The sequence below is a fragment of the Loa loa genome, assembly GCF_000183805.2.
Source record: "Loa loa unplaced genomic scaffold supercont3.93, whole genome shotgun sequence".
Taxonomy (NCBI): Eukaryota; Metazoa; Nematoda; class Chromadorea; order Rhabditida; family Onchocercidae; genus Loa; species Loa loa.
In genome coordinates this window covers 38936-58171 of record NW_018108273.1, presented here as the reverse complement: position 1 = coordinate 58171, position 19236 = coordinate 38936, and the positions used below count along the sequence as shown (strand labels likewise).

Genomic DNA, 19236 nt, shown 5'->3' with positions numbered 1-19236 from the left:
GGATGTCACCATCTGAATCATTTTGTATAAAACAATTAGGAAAAGAAATCAGGCTAAATAAACATCAAACTGGATGTCACCATCTGAATCATTTTGTATAAAACAATTAGGAAAAGAAACCAGGCTAAATACTAAGAAAACAAATAGAGAAATGGAATTGAAATGAAAAAGAGAGATAAAGAAAATTGATCCAGATATTAATTGGTTTCAATATATAAAGAGCCAATCAGGAGTAACTTCCATCGTCTGTCAAGATGACGGATGGGACATTCGGCCGCATAAGCGAAGAGCGGGAGGAGGAGCAGGCTTCTTTCGCGGTTTCACGGACAGAAAAAACTTGCTGAAAGGCTACCAGATGCCTAGGTCAAGATTACATCATAATTCGATTACAAATGATATATCAAATCATTTGCCAGATAATGATTTCGATCATCAATTCTTAATCAAATTGATTGCATTTTTGCCGTAAATTCAATTTATATATCATATCAGTTTATCATGCCATTTATCACTCAGGAACAATATGTTCAACCAGACATATGCTAAGTTTATCACTAATTTTTGTAAACAAAAAAATTACATTTGCATATTTTCAGAAAAGTTATTTACACCAGTGACTACATACTTTTTGTTCAATTTTTTCGCTTTTTTTGGAACATTTTTGGCAAATTTCGTGCAATGGGTACTTCCTTTTTTGTTTTTTTTCTTTTTTCCAAAAATAGTTTGAACATTTTCAGAAATAAAAAAAGAAAAAAAATTATGAATAATCTAAAATGAAATTTTACAGTTATAAATCATTCAAAATTTAGCCTCAACCTAAATGGCTTGTGATCCCAGTTGTCGCACAATCAGCTTTTATCCCGCTAATGCTATGTTGTAATTTTCGATCAGCACATCGAACATGGGGAATATTAATTTATAATACATGGGTCTATATTGCTCTTGTTATTGCAATGTCCACATGTAGTGGTTATTTCAGTGCTTTGGCCCTAATGTATACACCAAAGTAAGTCCACAAATCTTCCCATATCATATCCTAATTTAGCTTATCCGACATTCCATCATCTTAAATCATCAATTAGAGCCTTCTTACAATTATTGCTAATGTAAGAAGTTAGCTTATCGATTGTTGCTAGATGAAATCACGGAAATAGCGCAAAGTTTTGGATTCGAAATCCAACATTGTTAATGGCAAACACTAACAAATACTGCATTAGAATTGAAATTTGTGAGAGTTGAATAATGTTAAATGTTAAATTTATTTTGTCAATCATCACTTATTAATTGTTAGGTTTAGACAGGTGGAAACATCAAAATCAACGATCGCTGGAATGATTGCAGCTTTCTTTCTTATATTTGGTTTGTCTTTCATTCGTATTTTTTTCAAAAAAAAAAACGAGAAATTCAACTATTCAACTTTTAGCTAACACATACATAACAAAGTATTTCGAACTATTCGAAATTAGAATTCTGGAACAGAACGACCTGACTGTTAGAATATCTGTGATAAATTCGGAAGTAACTTCCGAACAATTACAATATCTACAATACACAGTTCCACCGTAATTGATAATTAAAATACCTACGGCATAATTATGTCTGATATACAGTAACACCATTGATTAGCTATTCGAAGATGTACTACATTAGACGTTTCAACAGTTCACTGTATTTAATTGCAATTTGTAATCTGATTCAGTATTATTTTTCAGGTGTGATATGCGGTACATTGCTTACTTTCGTCATATTATGGTTTATCGACAGCGTTGGACCACTTAAACCTAGAAAATTATGAGAAAATAAAAGCAAAAATAATTGTTGAGGTGATGGTATTCATACGAAAAAATACTTCTACCGTACCTTTTCGCATGCTCCTACAGTACTTTTCACACCCCCTACTGTATTTTTCAAATGTTTTCGTTTTCTGTCATTCGACGATAACTTTCTGTAGCATTTATATGAAGAAAAAGAAGCATTTTCCCATTGATAATAATTTCAGTTCATATTAATTTCATTTTATTATACGATAATTGTTTTTATGGAATGCTTATAGAATTAACAATGAACAATTTTATTAATTACGAAATAGCAAAATAACCAAAATGACCGGAAAGTGATAAATACGCTAATAATATACTTAATAATATATCTACCACTTATGTTTTTTTCGGAGCAATTTAACCGTTCCGGAATGATAAAATGCTCAGTTAATTTCTGAAATTATCATTTAACAAAAGACGAATTATTAGCAGTTGATAGTAATTTGTCACTTTCACAAACCAGTACTACACCTATCCGGAATTAGTTAGTCATCGGCAGGATGTGAAATTTTAGACAATCCGAAATCTTCAATTTGTCATTCAATTACCCTTTGGACATTCGAAATTTCAGGGTAAGTCGCATGCAACACGGGTATTGCATCTTGTTTGGTTGGTGGGGAGGGACTTTGTTTGTGGTAGTTTGGTGCGGAGATCATGACCTGATTTGATCTGACCTGAGATAAGTTGTCAAGAAGAACCTGAACTACGACTTTTCGTTGTGACAAAGGCGAGAAGTGGAGTATTTTTACCAGAAGTTTGAAATAAAGTGATTTAAGGTGAAATAAAAAGAAACGATACTTTGGTTTCGATAAGATGTGAACATTAGGGAAAGTTAGGTAGAAATTAGCAAGATAATCTGACAGCAAAATAAAGTTGGTGAAAAAGTTCGTAGTTTGGTCTCCAACATAAAACAAGAGTAAGTTTTTGAAAAATGTTTACCTTCGATAGGCTTTCATTCAATCAGTCATATGTAAGGGAATAATGAAACTCTTCCGGAAGGCTGATATCGTAGTCAAGAAGCAAGTAAATGCCTGGTGAGAGGTTTGTTTTAATGGTTTTTTGAAGTTTTAGATATCCTGCGTTGTTATAATCTGACTGCATAGTGGATTTGTATTGTTAATTTTCCAGTTTTCATTTTTCAGGAATCTTAATTCGGAAATTACTCGGTGATGTGATAATAATGGAAACTGAAATTGAAGAGCTCAAGTAAGGTTCCTTACAAATCTTTGTGAGATCTACCATCTAGATTTTCATAGTTTCATTCTTAGCGATGTTTTATTTTTTAATTTGAAATGTTGGGTAAGAAAACCGCATGGATTTCCGTATGAGCTCAGATAGAAATGTATTATAGATCTTCATAGGATTTTAGTTAGGGATATGTTATGAGTTTCCGTAATTTCAGCAATTGAAGACTTTGTACTGATTTTGCAGCTTAAATAATATTTTTTTGCATGCGATATACAACTTGTTTTCAATATCATGCCTCATACAAAATATATTGACACATGATATCTGGTGTGTCTTTATGTTTGGCCTCAATGAATCATTGTTATAGGTCGAAATTGAAAGAATCGGAATCAAAACAAGTAGCCATTGCCCAACTGGCAAAAGAGATATTGGAGAAGGACAAGGATAAGGATCAACGTCTCTCCACGCTTGGTGAAGAAAATCTTCAGCAGTGTAGAGTATGCTTTTGTGTTTGCTTCGAATTTCCTTTGTTCTCCAAATTTATTTGAGATATTTTATCTGCTCACGTTTATATTTCATCAACTTCATTGTTTCATAGTTGTCGTCGAACTTTTGGGGTAGTCATTGTTACAAGTCATAACTGTCATGGAATTAAGTCATCTTGGTTAGGTCATCTTGATCTTAGTACTTTATCGGATCAGAAATCATCGAAATGATAAACTGTCATCATCGAATTGTAATTTCAGGATATTTCTCGGTTACAAACATTGTTGAAAAGTCGTGACGAATATTTGGCTGATGCTGAGAATGAAGTGACAAAACTTCGCAATGAAATTACCGAAATAAACGCCACCAAAAGTGCTTATTTGGTCGAACTTGAACAAAAAATATCTTCTCTTCGTGCAGAGGTTCTCTTGCCTTATCAGTTCATTGTACACTGTTGTACATTATTTTCTCGATGTGTTTTTTTTTTTCAATCTTACTCATTACTTTCTTATACAGTATATTTGTCTCGAGATTACCATATTAAGTATATCAACATAGGTTCACGTATATCACACATTTATTCATTTGATTAAGGTTTGATTAAGTTAAACATTGCTACTGCTTCTCTTGCATTCGTATTATTTTTGTTCGTTTTTTCAAGTTAGTATTCTTTGATTTGCCTTTGATGGCGAATTGTGTATGCTTGCTTTTGTTTGTAGTTTATCAGTTTCTGTGGTGCTGTGGTTTAGTGGTTTTCTAACTTTTTAATGACTATTTTAATTTCTTATCTTTTTCCACGATAATAGATTTGATCACAACCTTTACGTTCTTGATTTCGGATTCAATGTAAGGTATGAAATATCAAAACAAAAGTGGGAACTCTGACTAATGCATTTTAAATCATTTACAGAAGTAGTCTTACAGATAAATGAAAAGAATGACATGCTGTTTGAACGCGAACAAGAAATACAAGAACTGAAAAAAACATTAGCATCGAAAGAACGGGAACTTGAAAAAGCATTACAAAAACCTGAGGTGCCGATCAGTCAAATACGAGACAGTTTCTCTGATTCTGAGCAAATGAAATTAAACGAAAAAATGGTTAGCCTCGTATTTCAACGAATATTTTCTTAGCATGCCAAAACTATACTATGATTGAAAGATGTTTATTATGAAATGATTGATCTCTTATCTTTCTAAGTTGTTAAATCTTCAATTTTTTTTCAGGCAGAGTTGGAATTAGAGAGGAATTTGATGTTGGACGAAATTTCACAACTGCAAGATAAAGTAGTTATAACTAGTCGGAATTTGGACAATGAACGAAGTCATGTTGAAGAGCTTTCAACGATATGTAATGGTTACAGACATGACATCGAGGTTTGTCTTTCATTGTTTTACTTAAAAAATTGCTTTTTGTAATTTGGTCCTATCGATTAAATTTGTATTAAGCAGTTGCATGCATCTTTTGGCGCATCTTATTTCAATGATAGTTTAAAGGAATTAAAGAATCGATGTAATGAATTAACTTCCGAATTGAATGAATATCGCAGTAAAACAAAGATCGCAAAAAGGGGGAACTCAATGTTTTTTGAAGTGAGTTAAGCTTGCTATTTGTTTTAATAAAAAAAGGTTCTTATTTTAGTTTCTTTTCCTGCTTTTACAAATATCATGATATTTTGCAGTTACTTGTGAGTTTTTTTAGCGATATGGTCCATTGCTGTCATTGTTATTTTAGGTTTCGTTTTTAGTTTGTTGATGAAAGAGTCAAACTGGAAAAAGATCTTCTGAAGCTGAAATGCCAAAATGATTTTTTTGCTAGTCAGAAAGAAGCATATGAGCTGGAATTAAACGAGCTAAGACACGAACTGATGCTTGCGTTAACTTTACGTACTAACGAAGGGATTGCTGGTAAACGATTATTTAATATGTGTGGACTGCTTAATGTAATATTGCTTTAAGGTAGGAGAGATGTCAGAGTTTTTACTTGATGCTCCTGAGGAAAGTAAGTTGTTTCTTTTCAGATATCAGTTTTTGTGATTTTTATGTTTTTATATGTTGTACGATGTTGAAATTTGTGCGCACCATAATACCATGAGTATGCTCAATATTTGTCGTGTTTGTTTTCTGGTGCAAATGAAAGCCCTTCACTGCTCCACTGGAGCATTTTCATGTATTTGTATTGATTCATTCTGTGTTGTCAAATTTTATTTTTGCGTTTATCTGATTTATGAGTTATTTAAGGCAGTGATACGAGTATGTTGCAACTGGAGATTTCTCGTTTACGTACTGAATTGACGGCGGTTAACGCCAAATTACTAGAGAAATGCAAGGAGAAAACGCAAGCTGAGATGGGGACTATTTCAAATAATTCGGCGATAGTTGACATGAAGGAATATGCTTTCAACACTTTGAAGTTAGTTTTCTTTTATCATATCTCTTTAATTATGATACAATTTTATTATAAACTAGAAAGAAGAATGCACGAACTATTTTCACAATAGACAATCAGTCAGAAGTCAGCAGAACTGCAAAATCTTCTGATTATTTATTCGCATTGATAATACTAAGTTAAACATAGTTTTGAAATTGTAACTGATAAATCTAACAGTTAGTTTTCGAATCTCAAGTCCTTCTAATCGCGAAGGTCAATAAATTCATAGTTTTAACAATTTCTTCCATTAACTTTGTTGCAGAGAAGAGGTGAAAATGTTAACTCTAAAGTTAAACAGAGCGGAGAAGGAGCGCGTGGAATACTTTGATAAAGTTCGAGAATCTGAGAATCGATATTTCGAAGAATGTAGGCGTTCCCGGAAACTCTTAAACGAAATGGAATGTCTAAAAAGACAACTTATACTGGAGCAGAAGAAGAGCTTTAATAATGCACTTTCTAAAACGTTTAAACCTTCAAAAGGTTTTTATCTATTTCTTAAAATAATAGTCCGAGCTCAAAACTTCGGTGACAGTTTATTACTCATTTTGAGTTGTTAATCGGTCGGCGAAACATCTCGTTTTCTTTTAATTGTAAAATGTCGGATCACTCATAAATCTGGGGATTTTAAATAGCAATTGTTGTTTCATTTCATCTTGAAGTTATCCTTCACTTTGGTTTCTTTGTCGTGATTTATTCAGCAAATTTCATTCAGCATTTCATGAAATAATTTTTTTTGCTCGTCTTTACTTAATACTTTACTGATGATTTTTTTAGAAATTCTGTCCGAAAGGATTATTGACTTCAATGAAAAAATTGCTAATATTAACCAGATTGATGTGGATGATCCAACTATCAGCGGGATTCAAAGCTCATTTACGTTATCGAATTCCTCTTTGACATCTGCAAGATGTCCATTGAAGGAAGGTGAAATTACTGATGTTAGAACTGGTATTTCTTTTTTCTTTTTTTTTTTGCTTTAAATCATTTTCAGAAAATACAATGCTACAAATCGCATATATAACTTGATTGGATATGATTTCTGTTTGTATGGCATTCACATATTGGTTAAAAAATGGAAATTGTTCTTTTTTTTTCTCAATATTTCCCCTCTTCACTTTTTTGTTGTTTACCTTATGTAGATATTTTCTGGACTAACATTATAACAGCCTGCGAAAAATTCCCGTCCAGTCTTTAATGTTAATTTGAAATTGTTGGTATCTATTCATATGCTTGATATCTTTGATCCTGTGTTTGTTAGATCATGAAGACAACTCAGTTGTCAGATAGGCTAGCCTCATAATAACCCGTACATTTCTGCTTGATAAAGTCAGTACGTTGCAGTTTTTTCTTTTTTTTTTGCCTCACGTCAATTACTTTCAAGGAACAAAAACAATGCCAACCAAATCAGGATCTGATATTGATCAAAATGAGGCGCCACAATTGTCAGAGTTAAAAGTGCAGTCAAATACGAGTGGTACGGAAATGCCCGTTGAGAAGCGGCTAAAATTTCAGGTTTGTCGCCTAAGAGCATATTTGTGGATTAGAATGTCGCAAAAATACATTTGAACTTAGATTTCTTTAGAATTGCAGTAACTGTGTGGTAGTTTAGTCATCAATTGCAGCTTATACTCTTTTGTCCGGTAAAGCCTGATACTTCTTTATGATTTTTCATAGTATCCTGATATTCTTAATGACCATTTCCATCGGTATAATTTTACGCTTGTTGTGTGAAACATATCACTTGCTCTCTGTTTTGTTTTGTTTCACTTTATATGATAGCAATGTATTTCCTTTTCTAGATGTTTGTTTTTCTTTTGTAGTTGCCAGACGAAGAATTTAGTCAGTCGCTGACGGATCGGGCTAAAGATGTATATCCAAGAAGACCAAAACGAAAAAGAAGAATAATGAGAAGGGTTTGTTCGAGTGAATGAATAAAATAAATAAAAGCATGAATAAAAATTAATTGTTGATAAACATCCACGGAGAAATAATCGTGGTAATGCAAACTGCAGCAGAAAGAAATTTGAGTCATTAGAGATAAGAGTCATTTCAAAAAAAAGTGGTTACATTACTGACGATGGTAATTGCTTCTTTAGTTCCTAGGCAAGGACCCGAATAATGAGATTCCAAAATTTATTTATGATTTTGAGACAGCTGATTTTATCATTTTATCACTCAAAATAATGGGCATGAAGTAAGCGATAATACATATCGAACTTGAAAGACTTGAAGTTATTTCGGTGTGCAGTTAGGTTTTTTTCTTTTTTATTTTTTCTTTGAGAAGTTTCTTTCATGAAAATCCGACGATGGTTCACTCACATTTTATATATAATATTTTTATCACTGCGGAACGTATATCAGTAATAGACATATGTTGATTTGTATGTTAGCTGTCAGTAAAACTGAGCATTTTCAGGTATGCGAAGCAGGTGGTTTGTGAAGAGGAATGTCTGCTATGGTTCATTCTGCAAAACAATGTTTTGAAAAAAGAAAAAAAAACCGTTCCTATGCTTCATTGTATGGCGCTTTTATAATCTGCTGATGCTTTAGCTTGAATTTTTTTTTAATGAAAGCAGTACATGATGTTATATTGAAAATGTTTTGCATCAGTATATTTCACTTCAGAGAAATTATGGAGGAAGTTTTTCACTTAATCTCTGTGGTGTAATTATATCTGCATTTTTTCGTTTAAGTAGTTCCAGTGTACTTTATGGTTAATCATTATACTTGTAAACATATTAACATTCCTCTTTTCACCGCTCTTTCTCTCTCTTTTCTGAATTGAATACTAAAAAAGTGTCATTTCGCTGTTGTGACATCAAATTTTTTTTTTTAATGACCTACCTTGTATTATTTCGCTTTGACTTGTATTTCAAAACACTTTTACTGTGTTACATAATAGATGTAGTAAAGTATTCGACATCCTTATCTTTTGTGTTGCCTTCCGATGTTCCATAACTCTGCAACGTCTATCTTTCAAAACACCTTAATCTCTTCCGACCATTTTGGAAAAGATCAAAAATAATGCATTGAATCGGTACAAGGTTATTTTTCGTTTATGATTACTTCCAACGAAGGAAGGAGCATGAAGGCATTCTTTTATGTTTTTCGTGGTTATGCAATCGGTGTATAATAGTTTTATGCAATACGGAGGTGATGCGCAATCTTTTGAATGAGGAGGAGGGAGTTGACACGTTGCAGCGAGTACTAACCTGGATACTTCGCGCAAAGTTTTATGTTGGTTAACGGTGAAATAACAGCTCATTTTTCAGTCTTTCGTGGAAGAGATATAGTATTGCTTCCAAATTTCAATGTTTTATATGTGAGGTTTATGTATGTTAGTTGAAAAATGATTTTTTGTAGGTAAGTAACCTAGTAAAGGTAAGATACAACCGTGGACGCAATTTGATGATGGGCGAGAATTTGCACTACGCAGGTTGGTTTGCCTAAACTTATATACGTATATGAAAAAGTGTTGTTGTATGAATATGCTATTATATGCATTACGTAATCGTATATCTTTGATTAAGTACGTAAACCAAAAGTCTTTAAAGTAGCCAAAAAATGTTTCCCTTTTTTCAGTGTTTGATTGCAAAATCATAGAACTGGAAATACTATAACAAGTATCACAATGCCCGTAAATTTAGTATTTTTTTTTCTATAATATCTGCAATAAGGAAGCAAGAAATATATGAAATTTTATCTTTAAAATGTTGATTTGCAGTGCGTGGTTCTAATGGATTCGGTATTATGAGGGGTATTAGCTCACCTTCAAGGATATACGACAAATCTGAGTAAGCTCTTTATTTTTTCTTTCTTTTTTTATTCTATGCAATCATATCAAGCTAATTATATAATGTGAAGTGTTCTACTTAGCAGAACTAGTTCTAGGCTTTTTTCAGAGATCCCAAGTCGCATCCTTGTCGGGTATTTCAATTCAGTAATACTGGGCAGTATTTTTGTTACTGCGATACTGTCAGGTATGTATTCTTTTTTTGAGAACCTTAGGAAATTGTTCCCCATTAGCGTAGCTGCAAGTCGAATATAGCCAAGTGTTAGGTTTTCAGAAGAGATTCGCGTTTAACTGTTTCTGTCTAAGCACTTATGATGTTAGAGAACAAAGTAATGAGAATATAAATCATCATCAGAAGTATTTGCTTGTCCTTACAAGCTAAACGTCCTTCTAATAGGCGTGGTTTTCAGGACAGTTCTGGTGGAAAGTTCTACTGGGAGAGAAATATTTAATGTTGATTTACCGCGTACTCAGCAGATTGTCTTTTCTCCAAGGGACCGATTGTTGGCAACATATGAACCATATGTTTCTTATGTCGCAAAAACGGTCTGTTCAACCAATTTTTTTGTTGGAATATTCGAATCTAAGTTGTTTAGTGCAAATAATTTTTAAAAAAAAAGATATGTAATTTTTCCATCAAGATATCTTGGAAGTACGAGAATGGTACTCATTTGTCGACGAATATGAATTTATATTCGTGTAAATTTTGAGTCATTAGAATTGACAAATCTACCTACAATCTAGAATTAGGAGGAGGGGAAGGAAAGATTCAGTACTATCAACTTAGCAGCTTATCGATTGGAATTTGATTGCGAGTGTTTGTTATCGGTAACTTGGTTTTGTTATGGGTAACTTCTGCTTCACAGTGCCAACTATCTGAACAAATTATTGCACAAGTTAGACCTCATTATCAGTGATACCCAACTATTTAGTGATTGTCTCATTGTATCAAATGCCGCTTACTTATTCTTCTGTCATTCTTCCTCAGTCGAGTTTCACTAATTCTAACGATCACTAGTGGGAACTCATTTTTGATTTTAGTTATCGTATATTATTTCTACTCGTTTCATCAATATGAAAAGAATGATAGTCTAGTGTTGTGTGGTGTAGTGGAGGTGCTCTAAGTGCAAGAAGTGGTAGTGGGATCAAGTCCCTTGTGCACATGAATTCTAGTATGGGAATTACGTCATTTCCTTCATACTTGGGAAACGTGTGCGAAATAAATAGGCCCTAATGTGAGCTCGCCCGCGACCTTTGTCGCTGTGCGTGACGGTGAGCCAACATTTTGCCGCTATTATTGTAAAATGATTTCTCCAAAACATGTTGGCGGGAGAAGTGATGATGTCGTTTTTTCTTTTTAATAGATTAAGAATTTGTGCTATTCGGAACTATTGTGTTTTCTTATGTCTGGTATGCATGCGTGTTTATTCTTATATTAAGAAACACTAACTGACAACCCTTTGTTTAATATTTCATTCATTTAATTATTTATGAGTCTTAAAAATTAGGCTAAATGCAAGAAAAAGGAATGGAAAGATAAGAAGTTGAAATTTGAAAACCTGTCGTTAAGACATTAAACTGAATGTTCATAGGTAATATTGAAGCGATACAAAGTATTATATGCAGAAAGAAAGTGTTTGTTATTGCCTTTTTTATCGATATCCGTTTTTCAGACTGAAAATATCGAACAACGACAACCAGCCCCAAATCTTAGGTTATGGTCTCTTCCAGAAGGAAAGTATATTACCACACTAATTGCTCAAAAGCAGGTACACTTTCTTTTTTCGTTTAGCTAATAGTACACAAAACTTTAACTGCTCGTAATTTTTCATCCTTTTTTCACTTCAACCCACATTTATGCATGCGTGTCACATAGCGACGAAAAATGTTGTAGCGGTGATAGATTGCATTATTTTAGAACTCATGGAAAATTCAGTGGACTGATGATGAAATTTATTCAGTTCGTTTAGTTGGATCCGAAATTTTGATTCACAAATATAATTCGTATGGTAAGATATTGTAATGTGGGATAAGGCACTAGAATAATCCTGTTCATCTTTTTATAAATATTTTACAAGTTGATTGGTAAATTTATTCTTTGACATCATATTATGATTTTTTTTCAATTAATAAAGGTCCATATTTTGTAGAAAAATATGAATCGAAATTAGTAATACGAAATGTTGAAAGTTGCTCATTGAGCTCTGGAATGGAGCCACATCATCTTGCAGTATATGTTCCCGCATCTGGTGGACAACCTGCACTGGTACAACTCAAGAGGTATGTTCCCATTATTAAGACTGTTATAAGAAATGGCTTTTATACGTTTGAAAATATTCATTTGCGTTTGCTACAAAAATTCTTTAGCGAATTTTTTCGAGGTCCTTGCTTTTTTCTATAGATTCACTTTTCTATAAATCCGCATTTCGGCAAATTCACTTTCCAAAAATAAAATCTCACTTCTTTCAATTCATTAAATATTCCAGGTTGGATCACAAATTCACTACTGTGGCCAGCAAAACTCTCTTTAAATGCGATAAAGTTAACTTATTGTGGAGCTGTAAAGGTTTGCTGTTAGTCTACACATTAGATTGCTCAGCTTTACCGGATTCATCAAAACTATTCTGACATCCGGTACATCCTAGGTAGTGCTACATAGATTTTACGGAAAAGAATCCCTATTTTCTTGGAAGTCCTTGCTTCGGTTTCTGTCAATTGGGTCGCCTAATCTTGGTCTTGCATGAAATGGCATTTTTTTGTCCGGTTACTTTAGTTTTTAAGTTGTGCCAAGACGATATGTGATGAATCCTAGACATTTATGGTTTATTTTTAGGTGTACCATAGATATTTTTCAGGAAGTGCAATGATAGTAATGACCATAGTGGATGTTGATATTTCAAACAAGAGTTACTATGGTGAACAGAATTTATATCTTGTGGCAGTAAATGGTGATAGTTGTGCTGTGCCACTCGAGAAGCATGGACCTATTTACTGTGCTAAGTGGAGTCCTAGCGGAAAGCAGTTCGCTGTTTGTTATGGGTTTATGCCTGCTCGGGTACTTTTACTTTCCTAAAACTTTTTCAGCGCATTTCAAATGAATGTGAAGAAATCTCGCTCTAATTAACCCTCTTTTACCGTTCAGGTAACCTTATACAATTTGAAATGTGACCCAGTTTTCGATTTTGGAGAAGGTCCACGAAATGATATGTATTATAATCGATTTGGGAATATCTTGATACTTTGTGGTTTTGGAAACATTGCAAGTGGTCGTATGCAATTTTGGGATGTTGAAGCTCGACGTGAAATTGTTACTGTATGTTTCGCTGATTTAGGCTTCATTTTGATAGAATTTCAATTTCTCATTATTGCCTTTTCTTAAATGAACAAGAAGATGGATTTTATACTTTTTTTTTATTCCCTTCTGTCTTCCGATTCGTAATGATATTATTTAGATCGAAGCACCAAACACGACATTGTTAGAATGGGCACCAGACGGTCAGCATTTGATGACTGCCACTACAGCCCCGAGACTTCGAATCGATAATTGCTTCAGGATATGGCATTATAGTGGCCGTTTGCTTTATGAACATTGTTATGATTCTCCTTCCGAATTATGGCAGGTATTCTCCATCTTTCAATTAATTTTTTATTATTTCTTAGATTTAATATTCATTAGCTACTGACAGCAAAACATATTGGTGGTTCAAATGGGTATTTTGTTGTTGATTACATGGACATGCTTTTCGTTGCTGTTTCTGACAAATGATAGTGCCTCTGTCGATATGGATTATCCTGAATGAATCTCGCGTATAATTTTATAATTTTTATAATTATAATTTATAATTTATAATTATAATTATAATATAATTTTTATATTAATTTTTTTATAATTTTTTATGATTTTTTAATTTTTTATTTTTTTATTTTTAATTTTTTTATAATTTTTTATAATTTTATAAAAACTTATAATTTTTATAATTTTTTATATAATTTTTAATTTTTTTAATTTTATAATTTTTTATAATTTTTTTATAATCGTATATTTTTTTTTTATAATTTTCGCGTATAATTTTCCACCACTGTTGTTAGTGAATGAAAACGGGACAAAAGCCACAGTTACGTGCTATGATTTAAAGTATTGTACGATGTAATTCTTTGTTCCGTTTTAAGACCTTTGTATGTACACTTTTTTATTTTACCACTCTTTTTTGTTTTTCTTTCCATTCTTTAGAAGTGAAATATGTTCATGACAAACGAAAGAAGTTTATAAACTGGTAAATGTTGGAGCATAATATTAGATTTTAAAGTTTCACTATATTTTTCAGGTACAATGGCGGCCTGTTCCTGGAAACATTTACCATTCCTTTTCGATTCCAATTCTTACAGTTGAAGACAAAGCAAAAGCTGGTTTAATGGTACAGAGGAAGAACGTAAGCGATGAACATCCGGCCAATAATTTGCCAGTTGGTGCAATAAACAAAAACGGAGCTTATGTGCCTCCGCATTTGCGCAAGGGTACATTAGGTTTGTTGAACAACACAGACTTCCTATACGTTTTAATCTTCAGTATGGATAGCTGAAGAGAGAACAAAAATAAGCTTCATAATTCTCCTTCATTCTGCTTGAAGATTAATGTTACTTTTGCTTGAATTTCATAAACATATTATACAGTTCTGTCAACAAGATCTTGCTTATTTCAGGATTGACAAAAAGTGCTCTAAAAACGGCAACATCTGCTCCATGTTCAAAAGCTTCGTTGTCTGAAAAAGAGAAAAAGGTAGGAAATGTTACTATCCCTTTAATCCATTGACTTACGATCTATAGCTTTGATGTTACGAGTAATATTAGTAGCGTGAGTGAACAGAATGGAATACGACAGAAAAATTAACTGTTGTCAAGTCGTTCATAGCTTGATGAATATAGATCTGTTAGATTCATCGATAATTAATATCTATGTTACATGTTATGGGTAATAATGAAATAATTTAAGGATAACCAATCTCTTTCAGATACGTGCATTACAAAAGAAAATCGATGATATTGAGAAGCTGAAGAAACGGAAAGAAAGCGGACAAGCTTTGGAAGCAAATCAGATGGCGAAAATTGATAAGGAAAATGAAATTATAGAAGAATTGGAAAAGTTAAAAGTTGCATGAAAATTATACTTGTTTGGACTTCCTCTTGGATAGTCCTTGGAGAAAAAAAATGCAATCAATTTTTTTCAAGGAAAGAATTAAAAATGGTCCTGTATTGTTGGGAAATTTTTTCTGCTATATTTCTCTCAAATCGAAATACCTGGTTTGATTTACGCTGGTTATATTGCTGTTGTCAAAGTCTGAATAAAATTTTGAATATCTGCGTTTCTATTCTTTTGTCTGTTATATTCAAGAAAAAAAAGCTTTCGCTATATTTTCGGTATCTATGTTTCCCAGTCATTGCATATCATCATCCGCAAAAATAAATTATCGAGAAGCATAACATGATGAATTACCTGATGTTCGAGAAGTACTCTTTGGAGCTGTAAATAAGATTACTTGGGTAAGTGCGTACAAAGTGAGTTGTTGGATGCAAAAAATATTAATTGATTAATGTTCAAAGTAGGAGATGTCCCGATACCATCAAGTGGTACTTCAGTTGATCCAAGTAAATTACCATGTGCTAGTTCGTTGCAGGGTTGTGCCTACCAAAGTATTGTGAGGCTACGTTTTGGTGACATTATGGGAAGATTACCTGGTAGTAAAAACAAACCAATAAAGAGCACGGTGAACAGTGACGAAATTGGTTTGAAAGGTAACGGACTTTTTTCAGATCTCTCATGGCAGAATGTATCAGTGTGACCGACTGTATTATTTTTTAATTTCCTAGATGCCTCTCCTCTTTGTATCGTTATCCAGATATCAGAAGAGTGTAATCAATCACTATTAATTTAGTGTTTATAACAGTTTCGACGAGTAGCACTTTTTAATAGCTAAAAATTCCCAGCTGTTTTAAATGTGAAGGATTTTGTTTGAATAAAGTGAGTTCAGTACGGAAGTACGTCTTGATCAAATTTCTCTAACTTGGCTATTTGGCAGATTATTGTTTTGCTGATAAATGGAAGGATGCTTGGATTCAGAAGTAATCTCGAAAATGAGTCATTGTATGATATTCATGTGCAATCGTTGTAGGCAACGGACGACCTTATATGCGGCAACGTAGAACACTAGGTAGTAGACAAGAGGAGCAACCGAGCACGTCTAATCAAAAGGTTATTTGAAATTTCTTAATGATATTTGAGGTTGTATTTTCCTTTTATTTACAGGCATATGTAAATTACTGCTATTGATTAATACATTCTTCAGCAAAAATTGGTGTGCGGTCTACTTGAAAAGCTTACGAAGGAGGTGCAGACATTGTCAATGGAAGTTGTCGAATTTGAAAGAAGAGCACAGGATCGTTACCGTAGTTTAATTGATGAAAATATTAGTCTGCGAAGACAAGTTAACGGCTTAAGGTGTTGATTCGGTTATTTATCCTTCCCAAAGTGCTCCCACTGCTTTCGAAAGGTCTAATCAGCTACTGCATAGCTTTCTGTATATGTGTGTAGAATACTTCAATGGTAGGTATAATTCTCAATTTTCATTAATACAGTCCGGAAGAATTTCTACAGTTTACAAAGCTTTTTATGTTGTACTGTGGTAGTTTTTTCTTTTTTTTCTTTCATTATTTTATTGTTACTATGTTTCGGAAATGAATTAGTTGTGTATGAAAGCCATGTATAATATATAACTGATTCATTTGGGAAACATATTGACGCTTAATCTTAGTCTGCAACAGTAGACTAATTTAACCATTTAGCAATCAAGTTCTTGATTTTCGTTTGATTGGAAAATGCGCTACTTTTTGACAGTTTTGTTTTGCAGCAATAAAGTAGGTGAACTGTGTGAGAAGATCAATAAATTGCATTCAAAAGGAACTGTGGCAGAGAAATATTCGCCGCGTGGGACAAAAATGGAGAGTTCCCCAATGCCGGAATTAGAACCACATGTTAACGGTACATTTGATGATACAGACGATGAGGAGAAGTTAGTTTTTGTTATTAGATGTATTTCTTTGCCCCGTAATGTGTTGACGGTTGTCTGAATATCTTAGGATTAACCATCAAGTTCTGCTTATAATTCATCAGATTTTAAATTTGAAATCATAGTAAATTGCACTCAGTGGGTGGAATATTATTTTGCTTTGGTACAGGTTAAATGAAGCAGTTGGTACGAAAGGTTTTGCTATCGATGCTAACGACCTTAATAGCAGACCTCGTAAAAGACGCGCTGCTGCTAACAAACGTGAGGGTGATTATGCGAATATGTTGAAACAGAATATTTCGTTTCACGAACCAAAAAAATCTCTGGCTGATACACTGAAACTTCGAGAAAAGAAGGCCAAATTCTCGAAGAAGGAATCAGATGATGGTACTGATTCAGACAAGTAAGTTACCAAGAACATAAGCTTATTGTCGAAGATGCTTCCCGGATTAAACTTTTTGTCTATCATGGAAGAATTTGACTCCTTCTTACGTTAGCGTTACCAATTATCGCTTGGCAAATGATGGCTTGAGTAAGGATTGCTGAGTCTCATGACGGTTTTTAATGCTTCAGCGCAGCAGGTAGCACTGAAAGAGTGAAACTTGTACAAGCAGTTCTGGTGTCTTTTGTTTATTTTTCTTTCTCCTTAAGGAAGGTATCATTTTACTGATGCGACAGTGTCATAAGCATTTCTTTTATATGCATACACTGGATTTGATAACATTAAATGTGTGCCTAAAAGATTAACAGTTGCTTTGCTACTTCATACTGCGATTGCATCATAGTTATCATATTTTAGCTCGAATGATGATTCAAAAGAAGGAAATGAAATTTCACCATGGAAAATGTATAAGCATATCCAAATTATACCTCAGCCAACTAATTTACCTAAGCCTAAAATCGCGCGTTCTGGTGGAGGTCGTAATGTCCATTTTACGGATGAGTGGAAACAGTATGCGACAACCGTTTATCCCATCAATCCTAGTCGTTATTGGAATTTGCCGCAAGCTCAATATGATCTTCTCATACCGGTAAATAAATTGCAGAATTCTGGACTGGTTACGATATAAGCCGAGGGATTGGTTTGTAAAAAACTTTATAAACATTTTTCGGCAGATTTTTATCGTGTGTTAATTTAATATACCAAGCAGATTTTAAACATTTATGGTAGCTGAGTCAGAAAAATCTATTTTGTAAATGAAATTAGTAACAGTACAACGAAAATTATTTAGGATTTTGTTATAGTAAATTTTCTAAATAAACTCAATTTTTTAGTAGGAAAATATTTTCTTTCCTAGGACTCTGATTTGGAAATGTTTGCGAAAAATCCTGATAAAACTGAAAAAGAGCACTTTATTCGATCAATTTATGACTGGTTTCGAAGTCAGCATCGTATTGCGCAGTTGCGAGTGGTGCTAAATGAATGCAGTTCGGCGATCGATTTTAATGATTTATGGGACGTTTATGTTAAAGAAATGAAACGACGGGGTTGGCCTGTTTATGGGAAAAGACTTCGGAAAGGCGAAGTGTCAACTGCGAAGCAACAAATTCTGGAGGATTTCATTGACTCTAATATTCAAATCTTTTAATGAGCTTCTTATCCTCCATGTCCACTTTTGTTTCATAAGTTTTCTATTATTTAAAATTCTTTAAATTCGCTTAACATTTTTTTTTTTTTTTGTGTGCATCATAAGGAAGGCGGAATGGGGGAAACACAAGATTTGAATAACTGTAGAGAGTATTCATGAAAATTACATTCAGTCACATTGATGAAAATATTTTCTGAAACAGCGGTAACGAAGTAGAAAATTGATTGAGTAGATAATTTAGTTAGTAGTTATCAATTACAGTGCCTTCTATTTGGATCTCAACTAGATTAAAGAAGAATTTTGAGGTGGAGTTTCCGGAGAGATAGAATTCAACAAAGATGCATTTTTTTTCAAAGTTTCTACAAATCTTACGAACCTTTATTTTAATTTCCATGGATTTATAAAATGAAGTTAAAATATGGTTCCGTTGAAATTTTACAATGATTGGAATAATGATAGCTCACCAACTTATTTCGTTTTGCAGTTCACGTTACAGAAAACTAGGTTGCCCTAAATGGATTTCATTGATTTTTGAACTGCCGACTTTTTTACCACGTTTTGTAGTTTTTGTAGATCAAATTTTTCTGTTTTTGAGATAGTCAATGATTTGTTCTGACACATTTTTCTTCTCTCTTTTTTTGATCGGTTGTTTTCCCTCACTGAATGTTTGATTGTTTGATGATGATTTTTATTCATCATTATTCTAGTTTTTGTTTTATGGTTGTTTTGATCAGTTAAATTCTGTTTAACCCATTTAGAATTTCGACTGTTGCAGAAGTTCGTATTGGAACTCTTATTCTGCGAGATGTAATTGCACCTACTTATAGCTACATAATTTCAAGGAATTCCTTCAGAACTTCAGGATGAT

General features: G+C 33.2%; 4 protein-coding genes across 4 annotated transcripts; all 4 read left to right on the top strand.

The window, feature by feature from the left end:
* Positions 1-254: 254 nt before the first annotated feature.
* Positions 255-1795, top strand: LOAG_04422 (hypothetical protein; the record flags this gene model as incomplete). Its single annotated transcript, XM_003139959.1, has 4 exons — positions 255-317; positions 810-1006; positions 1298-1359; positions 1713-1795. 4 exons carry the CDS (start codon positions 255-257, stop codon positions 1793-1795), a joined length of 405 nt encoding a protein of 134 aa, XP_003140007.1.
* A 1157-nt stretch (positions 1796-2952) lies between these two features.
* LOAG_04421 (hypothetical protein) lies at positions 2953-8714 on the top strand. Its single transcript, XM_020446590.1, has 13 exons — positions 2953-3026; positions 3376-3505; positions 3755-3916; positions 4419-4595; positions 4722-4871; positions 4992-5087; positions 5243-5402; positions 5736-5907; positions 6188-6405; positions 6700-6873; positions 7307-7437; positions 7746-7838; positions 8342-8714. The coding sequence occupies exons 1-13, from the start codon at positions 3001-3003 to the stop codon at positions 8363-8365; spliced, it is 1713 nt and encodes a 570-aa protein (XP_020303095.1). The 5' UTR covers positions 2953-3000; the 3' UTR covers positions 8366-8714.
* A 367-nt stretch (positions 8715-9081) lies between these two features.
* Positions 9082-15074, top strand: LOAG_04420 (hypothetical protein; the record flags this gene model as incomplete). The annotated part of the gene is made up of 15 exons (XM_003139957.2): positions 9082-9162; positions 9289-9361; positions 9650-9719; positions 9828-9905; positions 10129-10264; positions 11392-11487; positions 11637-11727; positions 11869-11998; positions 12205-12284; positions 12574-12773; positions 12861-13031; positions 13171-13338; positions 14044-14242; positions 14419-14495; positions 14728-15074. 15 exons carry the CDS (start codon positions 9082-9084, stop codon positions 14872-14874), a joined length of 1797 nt encoding a protein of 598 aa, XP_003140005.1. The 3' UTR covers positions 14875-15074.
* Positions 15075-15306: 232 nt separating this feature from the next.
* On the top strand, positions 15307-18372 carry LOAG_04419 (hypothetical protein; the record flags this gene model as incomplete). The annotated part of the gene is made up of 7 exons (XM_003139956.2): positions 15307-15508; positions 15886-15965; positions 16060-16211; positions 16621-16782; positions 16949-17182; positions 17579-17810; positions 18078-18372. 7 exons carry the CDS (start codon positions 15307-15309, stop codon positions 18366-18368), a joined length of 1353 nt encoding a protein of 450 aa, XP_003140004.1. The 3' UTR covers positions 18369-18372.
* Positions 18373-19236: the final 864 nt, after the last annotated feature.

Bases quoted from the DNA above. Each gene is read 5' to 3' on its own strand.
- LOAG_04421 (XM_020446590.1), top strand. From the start codon at position 3,001: ATGGAAACTGAAATTGAAGAGCTCAA. The intron at 4,596-4,721 runs GTTAGCCTCGTA...ATTTTTTTTCAG, and splicing joins TGAAATTAAACGAAAAAATG to GCAGAGTTGGAATTAGAGAG. The intron at 6,874-7,306 runs GTATTTCTTTTT...ATTACTTTCAAG, and splicing joins AATTACTGATGTTAGAACTG to GAACAAAAACAATGCCAACC.